The 16406-nt window shown below is 54.3% G+C and overlaps 1 protein-coding gene across 2 annotated transcripts; it reads right to left on the reverse strand.

Moving 5' to 3' along the window:
• Positions 1-1988: 1988 nt before the first annotated feature.
• HRH2 (histamine receptor H2) lies at positions 1989-14763 on the reverse strand. 2 transcript variants are annotated; one of them, XM_032125303.1, is made up of 4 exons: positions 14571-14763; positions 7919-9366; positions 4597-4762; positions 1989-2805 (listed from the first exon to the last, which is right to left on the reverse strand). In XM_032125303.1, the coding sequence occupies exons 2-4, from the start codon at positions 8972-8974 to the stop codon at positions 2582-2584; spliced, it is 1446 nt and encodes a 481-aa protein (XP_031981194.1). In that variant the 5' UTR covers positions 8975-9366; positions 14571-14763; the 3' UTR covers positions 1989-2581. The 2 variants fall into 2 exon arrangements, with proteins under 2 accessions (XP_031981194.1, XP_031981195.1); XM_032125304.1 differs by lacking the exon at positions 1989-2805 and having other exon boundaries at positions 4643-4762; positions 7872-9366.
• Between the last annotated feature and the right edge of the window lie 1643 nt (positions 14764-16406).

The following is a 16406-nucleotide window of genomic DNA, read 5'->3' on the forward strand; positions in this document are numbered from 1 at the left end:
TCTTTTATCTAAAAGAAATAAAACACACCTTTGCCTCCGGCCCGTGGCAGCCACCACGTCTCAGCTGCGCTCTTGGGGACAGGAAGCCTGGATGCCCTGCGGCTGCTCCTGCCTCCTGTGTGCTTCTCTCCTTCCCTGTGTCTCCTCTCTGCAGGTTTTTGGACCCTACCCAGAGCTGTGGCAAGGATGGGAAAGGTGGTTTGGTGGAAGAAGCCCAGCCAGGCACTGTGGGCCCCTGGGGTGGCTGGTGGAGCAAGGTGAGGATGGGGGTCCCATATATAGGGCAGCATGAGCTCCTGTGTCCCCTGCAGGGACAGGGGGATGGGGATGTCCCCATGCACTTGGCAGCCAGCCCTTCCTGTGCTCCCTCCACTAGCAGGGGATATTTCCTATCTGAGAGAGCAGATGTTGGTTAGGAGCTTCCTAAGCAGTTTCTCTTCCCTCACAGAATTGCTGCTTGTCGAGAGAATTAAATTCTCTTTTGTTGTCAGTTTAGAGGAGAACAAAACCAAATGTCACCTGGAGAAATTCTCGCTGCTGCACCCCCAGGGGATGGAACGGCTGCCTCAGGATTAGCCCATCACTGAGAAAGCCGATGGTCTCTGAGGGGATTAGAGAGATGATCGATGCTGGGATTAGCTTGTGTGGTGGCTGCAGTGACAGCAGCGACCCAGAGCAGCAGCTCCACCCTGCCTGTGCTTGCACTGAGCCAGCCCGTCCCCAGCCCATCCCCGTGGTCTCCCGGGATGGTTCCCGAGCAGTGACAGCCCAGTGGGGAGGGGCTGGGGGCAGCGCCGCTGCAGCCAGCACTGCCACAGATGTTCTGCATTTTGGCTTTCTCCCTCTTCCAGCCTCGTTAGTATTGAAATTAAAAGCAAGTGTTTGTGAATTGGTAGTTGTTCTCCAAGACCCTAATTAGCAAATCTCTTCATCCCCTGGGGCTGCAATCTAATAATCAAAAAAAAAAAAAAAAACCAAAAACCCCGGCACCCAAACAAGCCCCAAACCTTGTTTGATGGATCGAGAGTGCTACTGGAACAGTAGGAAACGGCTCTTCCTGCTTAGTATGGTAATTAAACACTTCAATTGCAATTATTTTTGCAATTAGATAAGTCTCTAATTGTTATCATAGGTGGCAGGGGTTTGGGTGTGTGTTTGCCAGTTCTTCTCCAAGCTGGAGCGGAGCGTGGATGCTGCAGGCGGTTCAGGCCTGCTCCTGCCTGGTTTGCTTGGGGAAGAGGAGCTCTCCGTGTGCTCCTCTGCAGGGACGCGGCTCCTGCTGCTCTGGAAAGCTGCTGATGAGGCACTTTCTCAATCTGCTCCAGAGGGCTCAGTCCAAGGGTCTCGTAGCTCCTTCTCCCAAAGCCGTATGAGGGAGGACCATGAGGGCACCTTACCTGCCAGGGCATCACCTTGCTGGGGCTGTTTCCTTGCCCACCGATGCTTTAGTGGGGTTTGGTTGGGTGCTGGGAGGCACTGGAGCTGCAATGCCCCCCCTCTCTTAGCCTTCCTTGCTCTCTGTAACCACTAACTAGAGGTGGAAGGGTGAAGCCCACAGAGGAACCAGTGGCGGGTGCTGACACTCAGCGCTGCAGTGGCTCGGGCCATGTCGAGGAGGTGGGGGAGTGAGCGGGGTGCGCTGTGCTGGGTTGGGGAGCCCGGGTGATGCTCACGGTGTGGCCGGAGCTCGGGGCCGGTCCGTGCCCGCAGCAAGCAGGGGGAGCTCCGAGCCAGCGGTGCCGCCCCTCCAGGTCCGCGCCTGAGGGGCCGCGACGTGTCCCCTTCTCCATCAGCTCAGGGACCAGGGAGGGATCATCTGGCTGGTCCCACTGGGCACGATGTGCTCTGCCCTTGCCCAGGGCAGCCGTGCTTGTGTCCTGGGGGTTTGTGCTGTGTCCAGGTTCTGTCCCAGCAGAGGGATGGGGATGGGACAGCAGGGTGTAGCAGGGCAGGGAGGCTCTTCCCAGGACAAAGCACACCCAAAGAAATCAAGTATCTCATTTTCTTTCTGTCTTAAATAGATTTTTATACCGCTGATGATTTCTGCACAGGCTCGGGGCAGAAACCTCCTCTTCTGGGACTCTTAGTGTTGAGCTGCTGGGGAGGGCAGAGCCTGGGGCAAACCCTGGCTGCTCAAAGTCTCCCCATGGCCCAGCAGGCTCCAGGGCTTCTCTTTGCCTCGCAGTAGGGCTGGGACAGGGGACGTGGAGTAAGGGCAGCCCCAGGGATGCCAAACTCTCCCCAGCATGGGAGGCAGTCTTGACCCAGCACGGATGCTGAGGGACTGGGATATCCTGTGCACAGACATCCAGCACTTGTGGCTGCCAACATCCACCATGCTGAGCCCTCCCGCCACATCACCCCCCCTCTACCAGCACCTTACCCCCTCAAAGGGGTGGATACATCCCTAGGACAGGGCACCAGGGAAGGTAGTGCCTGTGTTGCCTTTCTCCATCATAGGCTGGTCTGCCTGGCACCAAGATCTCAACAGCAGCCCCTTTCCCCCTCCACCCTGTGCCCTTGCAGCCTGGCCCACTGCCATGGGTCTGGAGAGGGCACCCCCAGCCCTGCCCTGCCAGGGTCATGCACTGGTTCCTGACCCAGCTCTGCAGGCATCTCTTCCTGCTGGTGTGGGGCTTGATGCTGAAAGTGTCACTGCCCAGACAGGGCAGGGGAGATGTTCTTCTGCAGCTCCTCTGAGGGCTCTTCTAACACACCACCCTCCTGGGAAGAAACCTGGGTGGGCAGAGGCCTCTCCAGCAGTGTTTGGGGATGGAGTGAATGCCACGTGCCAGAGCAGGGATCCTGCAGGGGAACACAGAGGGAGATCAATGGCTTTACAGGATGCAGCTGGATCCATTTCCCCCCATCGCCTGCTCCCCAGTGTAAGGGATGCTGCATTCAGCACTTGCTGTGCCTGGGAGGGACCGTGATGTGATGCTGTGAGGATGCTCTCAGCATCCTCGACTAAATGTTGAGTGCTGACATTTGGGCAGAGCTGAGCAGGCTTGCATCACCCCAAGACGTATCACCCAACTCCCCTCTGAGCAGCATCACTTTGCTTTGTGGCTTTCTCTGCCTGTTCTTCCTGTCCCTCGGGCCACCAGCAGCGGCAGGGTTGTCAGTGTTGTAGCCTGACAAAAGTTGATGTTCTGAGGTTGGCAGTGCTCTGCTCCTGGGTGCTGCTTCTCCCATGGCCCCTCTCCTTGGTACTGCTGTGGGTCAGGGAATTTTTTGGTCAGGGACTCTTTGGGTGGGCGTCCTGTACGAGGTAGCATTTCCTGTCCCCCACCCCCATGGTGCAGAAAGGATGTCTGTGGTCAAACCAGGACCTCAGATCTCCTGCAAAAAGGCCTCTACTTCATTCTGCTGATTAGATCAGCAGCCTCTCAGGGGATGGCTGGCATTTTGCGTTTTCCTCACGGAAGCTACGTGTGTCTTGGAACATATGCACAGAGATGGGAAGCATGAAGCAGAAGAGCTGGAATTGTTGTCCCCTCTGTCCCTGCTGCTGTGCAGTGACAGCAGCAGAGATGTCTCTGCCTTGTGTCTGCACTGCCAGGGGGATAAGTACGGTGTCTGCCCTGGGGAGCTTCACTCTTTGGTTTCCAGATTGGGGGGTTCACCCTGCTCCTCTTGCAGGGCAGCAGTGATGCCTCCCCAAAGAACAGCATCTGCAGCCTCCAGTCCTCTGGTTCTCCTTCTGCTGATGGGCCATGGCATTTCCAGGGCGATTCTCAGGGAGTACCTCTGAGAAGTGTGGGTTGATGTTGCAGCCCAGGGCAGGGGGTCCCTGTGCTCCAGCTCCCTTTCAGCTGTGTGTGTGGACAGACAGACAGACAGACAGCTCTGGCTCCTGTTGTTGCTGTGACCTTGGCTAAGGTTAAAAGTGCTCAGTGTGCAGCAGGGACCAAGTGTGCCCAGCTCCCAGCACGTGGGTGACCGTATTTGCCCCCCCAAGGCAGAGTCAATATGGAGAGCCCAGGTTATCGGAGTGCAGCATTGGAGGGGAGCGCATGCGGAGGCCAGGGTGACCTTGCCTGACTCTTCCTGAAAAGTGCTGCACAAAGTGGCTCTCTGGAGCTGAGAGGCATCCCCATGCAGGGCAGGCGTGGCCTCCAGCACAGCAGCACTTGGAGAGAGCAGCAAATGCCTCATGCAGCATCAGCTCTTCACCTCGGGAGCCCTGCCAGCATCTCCGCCAAAGCTGCTGGCAATTTATGTGGATGTAGGCTTGCATGAAAATGAGGTGTGCTGGAAATTCATAGTCTGAATGCAGCTGCTTCTGCAGTGCGTGAGGGACAGGCAGGATGCAGCATCTTCCAGGGCATCTCAGGCTGGTTCTATAAGCCCAAAACTCCAGGGCAGCCACAGAGGAGGGGCCCAGCTCTATTCATCTCCCCTGGGCTTGGGACTGGGTTTGGAGAGCAAACAGTGCTGCATAAAGGAGTGAGGATGCATCTCTGATGCTATCACCCTTTGCACCAGGTACCATCAGGAAGGGATGCCTGCCCCAGGAAAAAGGCAGTGGATGCCACAGCAGGGAGAGCCGCCTCCTCCCTCATTTTCACCCAGGGACCCTGGCCTTGTACTCACCCTGCAGCTCTTGCCTCTGCTGTTGAGTTTCTTGCTGAGGAAAGCTGAGTGTTGTCCTTTCAACCTCACACACAGGATTTTGGAAGAAGGCAGCCAGGAGTTGAAGGCTGGGAGATGTGAGTCCTAGGGCAGCGGGCTGGGTGAGACTCACAGAAAAGCTCCGGTGCTGGAAAGGTTAAATCGCACATGAAGACAGGAAAAAGAGAAAAAGAACAGACCAGTCTGTCAGTGCCAGCCTGGCTGAGCCTGGCTTTGGTCTGTGAAGCACCAGGTAGTGTCTGCCTGCTGTCTGTCCCCTGAGGGACACTAGGACAGTGACTCTTTCCGATGGGAACTTCTCTGCCCATGCATTGTGGCTGTGGTCCTGCCCTAAGCTGCTCTAAGCACAGCCGACACGCAAGAATGTGAGACAGAGCCACTCATTCAGCTCCAGTGTTTTCTTCCCCAAAACTTCCCTGGTAGTGCTCCCTCTCACAGGATTTTAATTTCCCTGGACCTCAGGGTCCAGTCTCAGAGCCGACAGCCACGAGCATGACAAGCACCAGGTCTCTTCAGAGCCCTGTTCCATTGCACTGAAGCAGGTTCCTGAGAGCACTTCAGTGCTCTTCTTTACTGGTTTTGTGTGAATTGCCTTCCTCTCTGATGCCCAGTGAGCAAATGGGAGCAGCTGTCTTCCCTTGCATCTCTGCTTGGCCCTGCACTCTCCACCCTACCTGGTCCTCAGCATTGGAAATGCCCTCCAGCCCTTTAAATGATGGGGGTTTCCTACGGCTTTTGATTCTCTGCCCTGCTCCTGACTGAGATTCCAAGTGACTCCTCAGACCAGCTGCACTTCTCCAGTATTTCCACTCTCGTTTGTTAGTCTTTTCCCTATGCCTCAGAACTGAAAAGGACATTGTTATTAAGGGCAGCGGTTCAAAATTCTGCTGGTTGTGCTTTCCCTTGTATGACCCCATGGAGCTGCTCTGAGCAGAGCTCTTCTGAGCTCTGGGTGTTCTTATCTGGAGGGTGTTATGAGTTTTTGGAATTATTTATGTTGGTCTTTTCCTGTTAACATGTTCAGGGCAGATGACTCGGAAGACTCTGTGGAGAGGAAGAGGGGAGAGGAACCAGCTCGGTTTGTGCTGCGGGTGGAGTTGGCTGCCAGGTTTTGGTGAATGGGTAAATCCTGTGCTCAGCTGTCCTGTGTGGTATTAGTTGATCCTAATCATCTGCCAACAGCAGATCTTTCTGTATCTGACTATGGAAAAAAGGGCTGGAAGGGGCCACATATGATCGTTGGTGCAACAGTGCTGTGAGATGGGGGGGCCACGAAGAGAAGGAGAGAAAGTAAAAGCAGTACCTTGAGGTGCTCGAGCAACTCTTTATCTGATTGTGAGCAGAAACCACAGTGGTGATGCTGTGTAGGATGGGGAGGCAGCTCTCTAGATTTTGAAAGGTCAAGAAACATCCCCTTACTTGAGCCTTCCCTCTGGAGAACCAGAGAATCTTTTTTACCCGGAAAAGATGGGAGGGGGAAAGCCAGGAAATCAGTGACCCTGCCCTCTGCCTGAGGACCAGAAACCCATTTTTCTTCCCCTTTTACCTCCCTCCAAGTCATTATTCTCCCTTTGTGGTACGGCAGCATTTTGAGAAGACACTGGCATTTATATTCTCTTGTCTCTTGGCTGTGTAGGGTGATCCCGACAGCCTGTTCCCCATCTCCAGCTCTCCCAATTGAGCTGCAGAGCCTCAGTGCATGAGCTCCTGGCTTGCCCAGGGGCTGCACTTCTGTGTGAGCAAACAGGATAGCTCTCTTTGTCTCTCCATGTTTGCAGAAACACCTCCACCACCTTAGGCACGTGTTTTCCATATGTTTTTATATACAACCTACAGTTTACCAAATGCTATAACTTTGGGCTCTTCATTAATTCCTTGGAAACTGAAAAATGCAGCCCCAGGACCTGCGTTCTTGTATTTGTTCATGTTAATCCATACCCCTGTATCTCTTCCTCTGCCTCCCTCCCTTGGCTAAAGTCACATTGGTGACTTGGGGGAGGCACGATGCTGGCTCAGCCTTTTGGGTGGCTCTGAACTTTGGTTCACCTCCCTGAGTTCTCCTTTTGGTGGCTCAAGACTGTTTCTGGGGCAGGATCAAGGGCACGTGCTGCGAGAGCGCACGAGCGCGGTTTCTTTGCTGGCACGCTGGGAACAGGGAATCAAAGGACTCCTTATCTATGGATGGAAAGTTTCTGGGCTGCTTATCAGGCATTGCTTAGAGGTTAGATTAGTCTCAGGAGCAGCAGATTGACAGCCTGCCTCTCCGTTCTCCTTGTGCTTGGCTGAGTGAACACCTTGGAGTGAGGCAGTGAGAGGGTGCCACAGCCCTGTGGGGACATGGGTGCCCAGGGAGAGGGCTGGGGACACAGTCTGGCACAGATCTTGCCCACTTTGCTCCCATCCTGCTCCCTCACTGCACCCCTTGGTGGGGTTGACCCTCATAACATACTTGGGATGACGCTGAGGGAATTCTTGGCTTGAACTTTACATGGGTATTTGTATTCCTAAAAGCATTTGCCAACCAAATTTGGGCTACTCCTGCCCCTTTCCAGAGATGGGAATGGAACTTGCTGTTGGCTGAATTCACTGCTGGTGCAAACTGATAGCTGAAATGCTGAGGGTGCGTCGCTCGGACTGAAAGGGAAGTGGCTGAGCTGCTCTGCAGGGAACTGGGGACCCAGATTTTGGCTCCTGCAGGGACTTTCTGCCTGGCTGCAGGTGCTCTGACTCTGTGCCCCAGGACTAATTCCTGATTTCCCCTCTGTGATGGGCAGTCACCTTTCCTGGGCCCCTGCAGCTCTGCTGTGTGCCCAGACTTTGCTGGCTGTTCCTCACTAGGACATGGCTGTTTTTGGGGAGCAGCCCCAGCTAACGGCTGCACCCCATCTGTACAGCAAATTCTGAAGGCAAAACTGTCCCCATTACCCAGCAAAGCCAGGGTGACAAGTTTTGTGCTCCCTGTGAACAGTGGCAGTTCCAGGGGAAGGCCAGCCATGTGGGAAGTTGGAGTACCTGGGCTTGTGCTGCCAGCATGGAGGGGATGCAAGCTGTGGTTGGTGAGGGGTTCCTGTGGATGGTGATGAAATTCTGAATTTACCAGTTGCCTGGGCAAGGATTGCCTGCTGGGGCATCAGTTTGTTGCTTAAAAGTCCATGGAAATTGTGGGGTCCCCAACTCTGCCTTCCTCTCTGGGGACAGACCTACCATTAAAGTCCCTAGTGTAGGAAGGCTCTTACCTCTTGAGGGCTCCATCGGTGAGCAGTGTCCCCTTCTTGTTCCTTACCTCCAGTTTCAAGGGTTTACCCTCCTGCCTGCCCCTGGGCTGGGCCTCCTGGAGGGGAGGCAGGTGGGAGTTCCTGGGGTGTCCCATCCTCCAGCAACGCAGCAAGTGCTGGTACGCCACTCGGAAATCCCTGTTGAGTGTCCCGTAGAGGATGGGGTTCAGGGCTGAGTTGGCATAGCCCAGCCAGAGAACAATGGACATGGGTGTGCCTTTCACCCTGCTGTCCCCCCACACCCCCCGGTACGTGAACATGGTGAAATAGGGGAACCAGCACACGATGAACGCTCCCAGCACCACTGCCAGCGTCACGGTGGCTTTGTGCTCTTTCACCATGGGTAGCGTGGAGATGTTGCCCCACATGTGGTTGATCCTCTTGGCTTGCTCCCTCGCTATCTTCAGTATCCGGTAGTAGGTGATGCACATGATGACCAAAGGGATGTAGAAGGTGAGCAAGGCGTCCACTAACCCGTACACAAAGTTCACCTCCAGCGTGCACTCCTTGTTGCAGGGGCCTGTGTTTTGCACTGCTGTCCCATTGGTGTTCCAGCCCAGGTGGATGGGGAGGAAGGAGACCATCAGTGAAACGGTCCAAATAACACCCAAACCCACGGCCACGCGGGAGGGAGTGACCACCTGGCGGTAGCGCAGTGGGGTGGTGATGGCAAAGTAGCGGTCCAGGCTGATCATGAAGAGGTTGAGGATGGAGGCCGTGCACAGCATGACGTCCAGGCTGGTGTAGATGTTGCACAAAACGCTGCCAAAGGGCCACTCCTTGGTGAGTTCATAGAAAGCAGAGAATGGCAGCACCAGAAGCCCCACCAGCAGGTCGGTGATGGCTAAGGAGACAATGATGCAGTTTGTCAAGCTCCGGAGCCGGCGGTCGAGGGTGACGGCCAGGCAGACGATGATGTTACCACAGAGAGTGATCACGATGAGGATGACGAGGCAGGACCCGACCAGCAGCTGCAGGGGAAAGTCCATCCTTTTTTGAGAGCTTGTGTGGTTGTAACATGGATCCATGGCGTCACTGCAAGGATGGAGCAGTCCTGCTCCCATCAGCTCCAAAGCTGCTTGGAGTGAGCCTCTACCAGGCAGACCTAGAGCTCTTCCCAAAGCGACCCTTGGTCTACAGTGACCTTGGAGAACATTGCAGAGTCACTTTACATGTTCAGCCTTGTGTGCTGGGAATGACATGGTCTAGGAAAGACATGGCACTGCAACTCACTTGTGTCTCTAGCTCCCCTCTGGGAGCTCAGTGCTGGAGCTGACGTCCTGTGGCAGCTGCTGGTGGATCTCAGCTGCTCCTTTTCCTTTCCTGCCTTCTCCTTTCCTCTGAGTGACCATGGGGTCAGGTCCTGTGGGGTCTCATGCCCTCTGCATGTTTCGTTACTGACAGTGGTCAGCAGTGCTCCAGCAGAGACAGAGCTTTGCCACCTCCTGAGGACAACCTGCAAAAGAAAGTGTCTGGTGAGGCCCTGGCACAGGGTGCCCAGAGAAGTTGTGGCTGCCCCATCCCTGGAGATGTTTGAGGCCGGGTTGGACGGGGCTTGAAGCAACCTGGGATAGTGGAAGGTGTCCCTGCCCATGGCAGGGGGTGGAACAAGGTGCTCTATAAGATGCCTTCCAACCCAAACCATTCTGTGATACTATAAAAGCATCAAGTCAGAGATGCAGTGGGCAAAGACCCTTTAAGCTTTCCCTCAAACCCCTCCAGAAACAGAGTGTCCACACCTTCCTGGCTGCTCCAGCCCACTCAAGCCCAAATTGGAAAGTCCTTTGGCAGCCAGGCACCTGTGTACCTGTCAGCTGGGCTCTCCCAGCCCTAGGGGTGCCCATGTAATGTAGGGATGTTGAGAGAAGGGCAGGGATTTTAAAACCATCACATTCCTGTAGGCTCGCAGTAGAAGTGAGAACAAAGAGGATATGAAGAAACAATTTTCCTGAGAAAGCAGTTCTTATGCAATCCAGCAAAATTAGTCACAACTACGTAATTTCTGAATCTTGGCTGTGGCTGCCAGTCCCATTAAACTTTGCCCTTGTGTCTGTGCTCTGCAGCAGCCCAACACCTTGGGTTGGTCCCTGCCATCACAAATCACAGTAGCTCCGGTAGCCTGTATAGGAAATCCCCACTCTGCTCTGGGTCTTGGAAGGGAAGAGGAACATCCCTTTTCCCGTCTGTTTTCTGTCTGGATACAAATAACAAAAATCCGCATTTTGTAAGGGAAGAAACAACAGAGCAAACCACTCTAACTTCCAAATGAGCTGCTGATTATGGTGATCTCCAAGACCCCACCACTACTAGATTCAAAGGGACCTTGGTTCCTTGGCTGGAAGCAATACCCATGTTGGGAAGATCCCTAAAGGGGAACTGAGGCACTGCAGGGACAAGAAAGAGGGCTGGGAACAGGCTGAGGAGCTGGACTGACTGTGCTGGGACCCTCATGGAGCTGCCTGTGTCCAAGCTGTGGTCTCCCACCATGAACTTCCCAGATGAGATAAGGGGTCTCCTCATCCTCCTCGATGTGCTGGTGTGGGAGAGCTGCACTGGTCCCCATGGGCGGTGCACGACCCAGCTCTGCAGGCTCTCTGCACCCCAGAGAGACTCCATGAAGCCCTCCCTGGTGGTGCCCAGGATTGTGCATGAAGGTAGAGCTGATTCTCTGCAGAGAGCAACAGGTTGCAGAGATGGAGCAATAAGAAGAAACTCCAGGAAAGGAAAAAGTCCAGCCTTGTCAGAGGACTAACGTGAGATTTTGAAGTTAAACTCCCCCTGCAACAACAAGATAACACTGTGGCGCAGGTTGAAATACTCTTCAGATGATTTATGTCTTTGATTCAAGTCTAAAGGCATGGGGGCCACGGGAGGGAGTATACCAGGGAGGCTGCATGAGTAAACAACTACTGATTGCCAGGAACCATATGGGGGCGAGACTGGGACTGGACCACTGAGATTAGAGGCGATACCCAGAGCCCTGCTGCTTCCAAAGGCAGGGAAAGCGAACAACAAGCCATGAACCCACCTGTAGGAAGCCTTTTGCTGAGCAGAGCAAACTGATTGCCAGAGAGGAGGCCCTCTGAGTTTGGGTGCTGGGATTGAGGCTGTTGGGAGAAGGATGCGATGCTTTCAGCCATGGCAGCAGCGTGTGGAGCAGTTCCTCACCTCCAGCTGCAGCGCAGGCTCTTGCCATGGAAAGCTTTTTGTTCACTCACAAAAGGAGTGTGGAACAAGCTGAACGCTGCCTGCCCACTGATAGCAGCGAGGAGAACAGGTTGTTCTCACAGAAGGGTATTTCCAAGTGAAAGGGATGTGTTTTCATTGCTACCAACATGTGGAAACGGCAGATTAAATTATAGGGGGAGTAGCACACTTAGAAAATGCTGTGGGTGGATGGCAGCCTCCTACGTGGCTGCTTTGCCACACACCAACAACCTGCTCCTGCCTCTGGCTCTTGCAGCTCTGCTGGGCCTTGCCTCGGGCTCTGCTGCTGGGTCCCAGCTCTGGGCACGTCGGCACGTTCGGCTCCTGCCACAGTGCCAGGGCAGCTCCCGGTGCAGCCCTGCACTGCAGATGTGCCCGGAAGGAGTTTTGCTTCTTCTTGCTTTTTCAGAGTAGCTCAGGGCAAGGAGTGGGCATTTGCAAGGGGACAGTGGTGTCCCCATCCCTGCAGAGGAGCCCAGGTAGAGCTGGGGACTCCGTGGCTCAATGTGGGCTGCAGGGCTGAGCTGCCTGCAAACCCTTGGGGATGTTCCTCCGTGGTGTGGGGCAGGACCTGCCTCCTGTCAGCTCTGATGTGAGATGCTGCAGCCTTAACTGTGGTGGAGGTGCCAGAGACTTTCCCATATCAGCCAAATTATCTCAAGGAAACACTCCCCCAGGTGAGCATAGCCTCTGGACATGGCTTTGCAGGAAAAGCAGACTGGAGGGCTGGTATTGATGGGGGGCTGTCAGCTCACTGCTGTCAGGACACAGACCCCAGGTCCAGCTCAGAGCTCTTTCCTGGAGCACTGGCTCTCTGTGACTCCACATGCACCCCTGGCTTTCTGCCTGGGTCACTTGCAGCCACATTCAGTACCTGTGCCCTCTGCTCCTGTTGTGTTTTGGCAAAGCGAGTGGATTTCCTCCTCGATGCACGAGTGGAGCAGCTGTTTCCTGTGGCAGCAACAGCCAGAATAAATGGTACCTTTCCAGCCCTGTCTCACCAGGCAGCTTTTACATTTACCTGATTATCCTCATTATCACAGCCTGGATCTGTTCCTGGTTCAAAATCACCCTCCTGGCATTGAAGGAACCAGAGCAGGGCATTGCTTCTGGGTCATCTTTCTTGTGCCTTTTCCAGTGGTGCTGGTTTTCTGGTGGACACTATCTCTGCTGTGAGGACTTGTCGGGTTGCATTTGTTTTGTTTGCAGTCATCCTGGGGTTCCCTAAAAGCCAGATATTTTTCCTATGGTGTTTTCAGCTGCTTAGAGTAGCAATTTTTGCTTTTAGACCCTAAGCATGTGAGCTTGTGCAGCCCAGTGTGTTTCTGTTAATCTTCAGATCCTCTGGTTCTTCTGCTGTCATACTTAGTCCCTTGTCCAGTGCAAAACTTCACCCAAGTTTCTCACCAGAACATTTTTCCTATAGAAATCCTCATTTTCTGAGCCAAGGTCACTAATGAAAACCATTAAATAAAATTTACCTCTAGGTTGATCTTTAAGGAGCTCTGTTCATAGCCTTCTTTGGTGCATTAACGATCCTTCCGTTGTAATATCCTATAGTCTCACCATTATCCTCTTTACAATTCTCATAGTAATTTCTGTCTTCTCTCTCCTGAATAGATATTTTCTGCTCTGTTGCAGTTCATGTTGCATTAGATCCACTGTGTTCCCCTTTAAAATGGCATTTATCTCCCCTGGGGAGGGGGTTGTGATTTATTCACAGGAAATTTCTGTTGCATTTTACCTTTTTATTACCCCTCCCCTTCTCTCAGCATCCTTTCCTCCAACATCATTAATTCCAGCACTTGGTGCACTTTTGCAGTAAGATTAATGGGATGCAGCGCTGGCTCCAGCAGGGAATGCATTGGCTCCTCTCCCTTCCTGTGCTTCCACTTCTGGCACATCAGGTTTGTTTTAAACCTGTTAAAAGCCTGGGTGATCAGCACCATAAGCAGACACGTGGGAAGAGAGGAGCACTCAGGGAGTGCCTGAATGTGGCAGCCTCTCTTTGGGAAGCGTTTCCCACTTCTGGGAAGGACAGAGGTGGTGGGGGGCTCAGGAGAAGTGCCACGTGAAGCCTTTTAGCTCTGTCCTACGGACAGGAGGGCTCTGCCCTTGCAGACCTGAAATGTTACTCTGCCTCCCATGATAGCTTCTTTCTGAGAAAAGTGCTGGCAGAAGTCACTTAAGAGCAAAGTGCATTCCCTGGCCATGGAGAGCTCACAGCAGAGCATTGTGGCTTTTTCTAAAATTCTGTTCAACTCCTTCCTGAGATTAAACATCTGGGCATGCTGGGAGAGGTACTTCAGCCAAGAGATGGGAGTGTGGGGGTTTCTTCTGGTCTGAGAGAGGGTGTTTGACGTCTGATGGTGGGAATTGCAAAACTCCCAAGCTGGGAATGGGCTTCTTGATCCCCTGCCAGATCCATAAGCCTGACTCACAATGGGACAAGAGCAAATTTGCCGGAGGTAGGACTTGAAGGCAATGTCAGAGAGGACAAATGTGAGGAGACACTGGTGTCCTGCCTGGCTGTATCCCCAGACACTTCTGTCCCTCTTCCTTGGGCTTCTCCAGAGCTTGGTGCTCTCTCTGCCCTATCCCAGTGTGATGTCTGATACAAAGCAGCAATTACTACCTCTGGCATGAGCAGAGGGGCTGGGGGAGGCTGGACAAAATCCCCATCACTGCCACCAGCCCTCCATCAGGCTTCCCCAGGAGGAAAGGAGCTCTGTGGGTTAGAAGCTGTTCAGGACCCCTGAAAGCAGGAAATGTGAAGAGGTATGTGAAACCCAACAGAGCAGTCAGCATTCTGAAAGTTTGCTTGGCACTGAGTATCCAGGAAAGGTGAAACTGAAATCAGAGGTGTCGGGCTCATGAGTGTGCTTGGAGCTGCCTGAGTTTCCGGGGTTCAGCCTCCTGCTGAAGCCTATTCCAGGCAGGGATAACGAGCACTGCACACCTCTGGGGACTGCCCATCCCTCCTGAGCTGCACAGATCTGGCCATGCCCTGGGCTGGGGCAGCAGCAGATCCCCACCAGCTGCCAGAGTGTGCAGGGCTGGAGTGCTCAGAGAAAAGGGCTCGGGCAGGTCGGTGCAAGAAGTCAGCAGCAAACCTCGTGGGGAGGCTGCTTGGGCAGAGATGCTGCAGATGTGCAGGGCTCTGCCTCTGTGCTCTGGGCACACTCCACCCATGTCCTTCCTCTGACCCTGATGTTCTTGGATCCCAAGAACATCAAGCTGTCCCCACCAGCAACAGCCAAAAAAGTCCCCAAACTGGCTTCCACTCCAGCTACCACTGAACGCTGATGGCACAAGGGTCTGACGAGTGACACCCTCTTGCTCTGACCCAGCTGGCCCGCTGCAGGGTCCCACTCAGCAGCGACCCACCCTCTAAATCTCACTTAGAAAGTATTTTACCGGCGTAGCAACTCAGCAAGAAGGCAAAAGCTTTACCTGGGAAAGGCGCTGCTTTCTCACAGCCCCTGCGCGTGTGGGAGCCTTCAGTGGCTGCACTGACTCCAACTTTCCCCCGGTGCGTGTGGCTCAGTTGTGCAGGCAGAAGTGTGTGCTGGAGCGGCGGCTGCCTCGGTCCCTCTCCTCTCCTCTCCTCTCTCCTCTCCTCTCCTACTCCGTCGCTTCCTCCCTCCTCTCGAACCAACCTCCCTCCCTGCTCTCGTACCAATATCCAGGCAGCGGTGACTGCAACATGAGTCAGACCTCAAGTGGGTGGGATCAGAGCAGTGAACTCAGACACCGAGGTTATCATCCGGCAAATTTGAAATGCTGAAAGTGAGCCCAGCTCCGTGTCGGGCTCTGCCGAGCCGTGCCTGGCACAGAGAGGGGGGTGGGATGCCTGCTGCCTCCCGCTGCTGCTTTCCTGAGTGATACCATCACCTTCCTCACTCACCTGAAGTTTTAGGGCCCTTGTTGCTGGTTTGCCAAGGGCGAAGGTTCCCTCCCTCCCTCCCGGCTCTCTTCTGCAGGGACACGCTTGCCTGCCGTAGGGAGCCCTGATGCCGTCACTCGTTCCCAATTTTTGGCTTTGCAATCCATGTGAGCCCCCTGAGAGCAAGCAGAGCCGACCCTGGAGTGGGATATCAGAGATGGCTCAGGGAGGCTGGTGACTCTTGTGTTGAGCTGGGGACTGAAAAGGAAGAAGGTCGGGTAGCTGTAAAAGTGGGTGGAGGAAACTGGAGCCCAGCCAGCGCTGGGGTACACATCTGCTCCTTGTGCAAGTGGATGTGGCAGGAAAAGCCACCACCGTTTCATCTTTCCCTCAAGGCTGCACTCACCTCTCCTGAAAATTGTCTCCTTTGCGTGCGATAGCAAGGAGGAGCCATACGAAATGACAAACAGGGACTGACAGCCTTTCGTGTCTCTCAAATCTTTCATCTGTGGGTTTCAAAGCACTGTGCAAATATCAGCTGCTGGGCCAGCTGTGAGAGGACCTGTTTCCCCTTTTAGCTCTCCTTCCTGAGCAGAGCAGGTCCTGGGCTGGCAGCAGAACTCCAGCGAAGCTTGGCTACCCCCTGGTTCCGCAGGGCCCGGGGAGAGCAGCGTAGGGAGCGATGCCTTGTGAGGGAGGTGCTTCAGTCCCCACCAGCTGCTTCCAAGTTTCCCATGTAAATAGCCAAGGATGGACTTACTGCACTCTGGATGTGGCCCTGGGCACGCTCCCTGCTGCTCCCCCCGCTGGGCTGAGCTCCTCCAATGCCCTGCACTGGGAATGGAGTGCACATCCCAGCCTCCCTCTCTGCCAAAGGGGGATACCGGCGGCACTGGCACACAGACCAAAACGCCTTTGATCTGTTTATCTCTGCAGACCAAAGCACAAATCTATCTTTAATAAGCTTATGATCTGCTGGAACCAGAGAGTTTTCCCGCTGATCAGCAGCCCTGTGAGGGTGTCTGGGGTAGCTGAGCCATGGACTGGCTGCCAGATGCTTCTCAAGTGGCTGGGGTGTGCGGACGCAGAGGGATCCGTCCTCACAAACAAGATTCAAATCTGCTCAGGAGTGCCTGCATCAGCCAGAGTCTCTGGGGTGCTGATTTATTACAGGGGCCCTCGCTTGGCTCTGCTCTTCGAGGGATCTTTCATCAGGAAGTCTCAGGATGAGAAGTGCCACAGACGGGCAAAGTACTCTGTTTACTGGGGCAGGATTCCCTCTCCAGCCCCCTTGCACTAATCCCTCCCTATAAAAGGGCCCTGCTGTCCACAGGGCTGGCTCTGAGTTCAGTGCGCTCTATCTTCCAAAAATCTCTGGAGAAATCTGAGGGTGCATTTGGGGA

The sequence above is a fragment of the Corvus moneduloides genome, chromosome 15 (genome assembly GCF_009650955.1).
Source record: "Corvus moneduloides isolate bCorMon1 chromosome 15, bCorMon1.pri, whole genome shotgun sequence".
NCBI classification, from domain to species: domain Eukaryota; kingdom Metazoa; phylum Chordata; class Aves; order Passeriformes; family Corvidae; genus Corvus; species Corvus moneduloides.

Bases quoted from the DNA above. Each gene is read 5' to 3' on its own strand.
- HRH2 (XM_032125303.1), bottom strand. From the start codon at position 8,974: ATGGGAGCAGGACTGCTCCATCCTTGCAGTGACGCCATGGATCCATGT. The intron at 4,763-7,918 runs GTAAGGAACAAG...TAACCTTTCCAG, and splicing joins GTAAACCCTTGAAACTGGAG to CACCGGAGCTTTTCTGTGAG. The intron at 2,806-4,596 runs GTGAGTACAAGG...GTTCCCCTGCAG, and splicing joins GCAGAGGCAAGAGCTGCAGG to GATCCCTGCTCTGGCACGTG.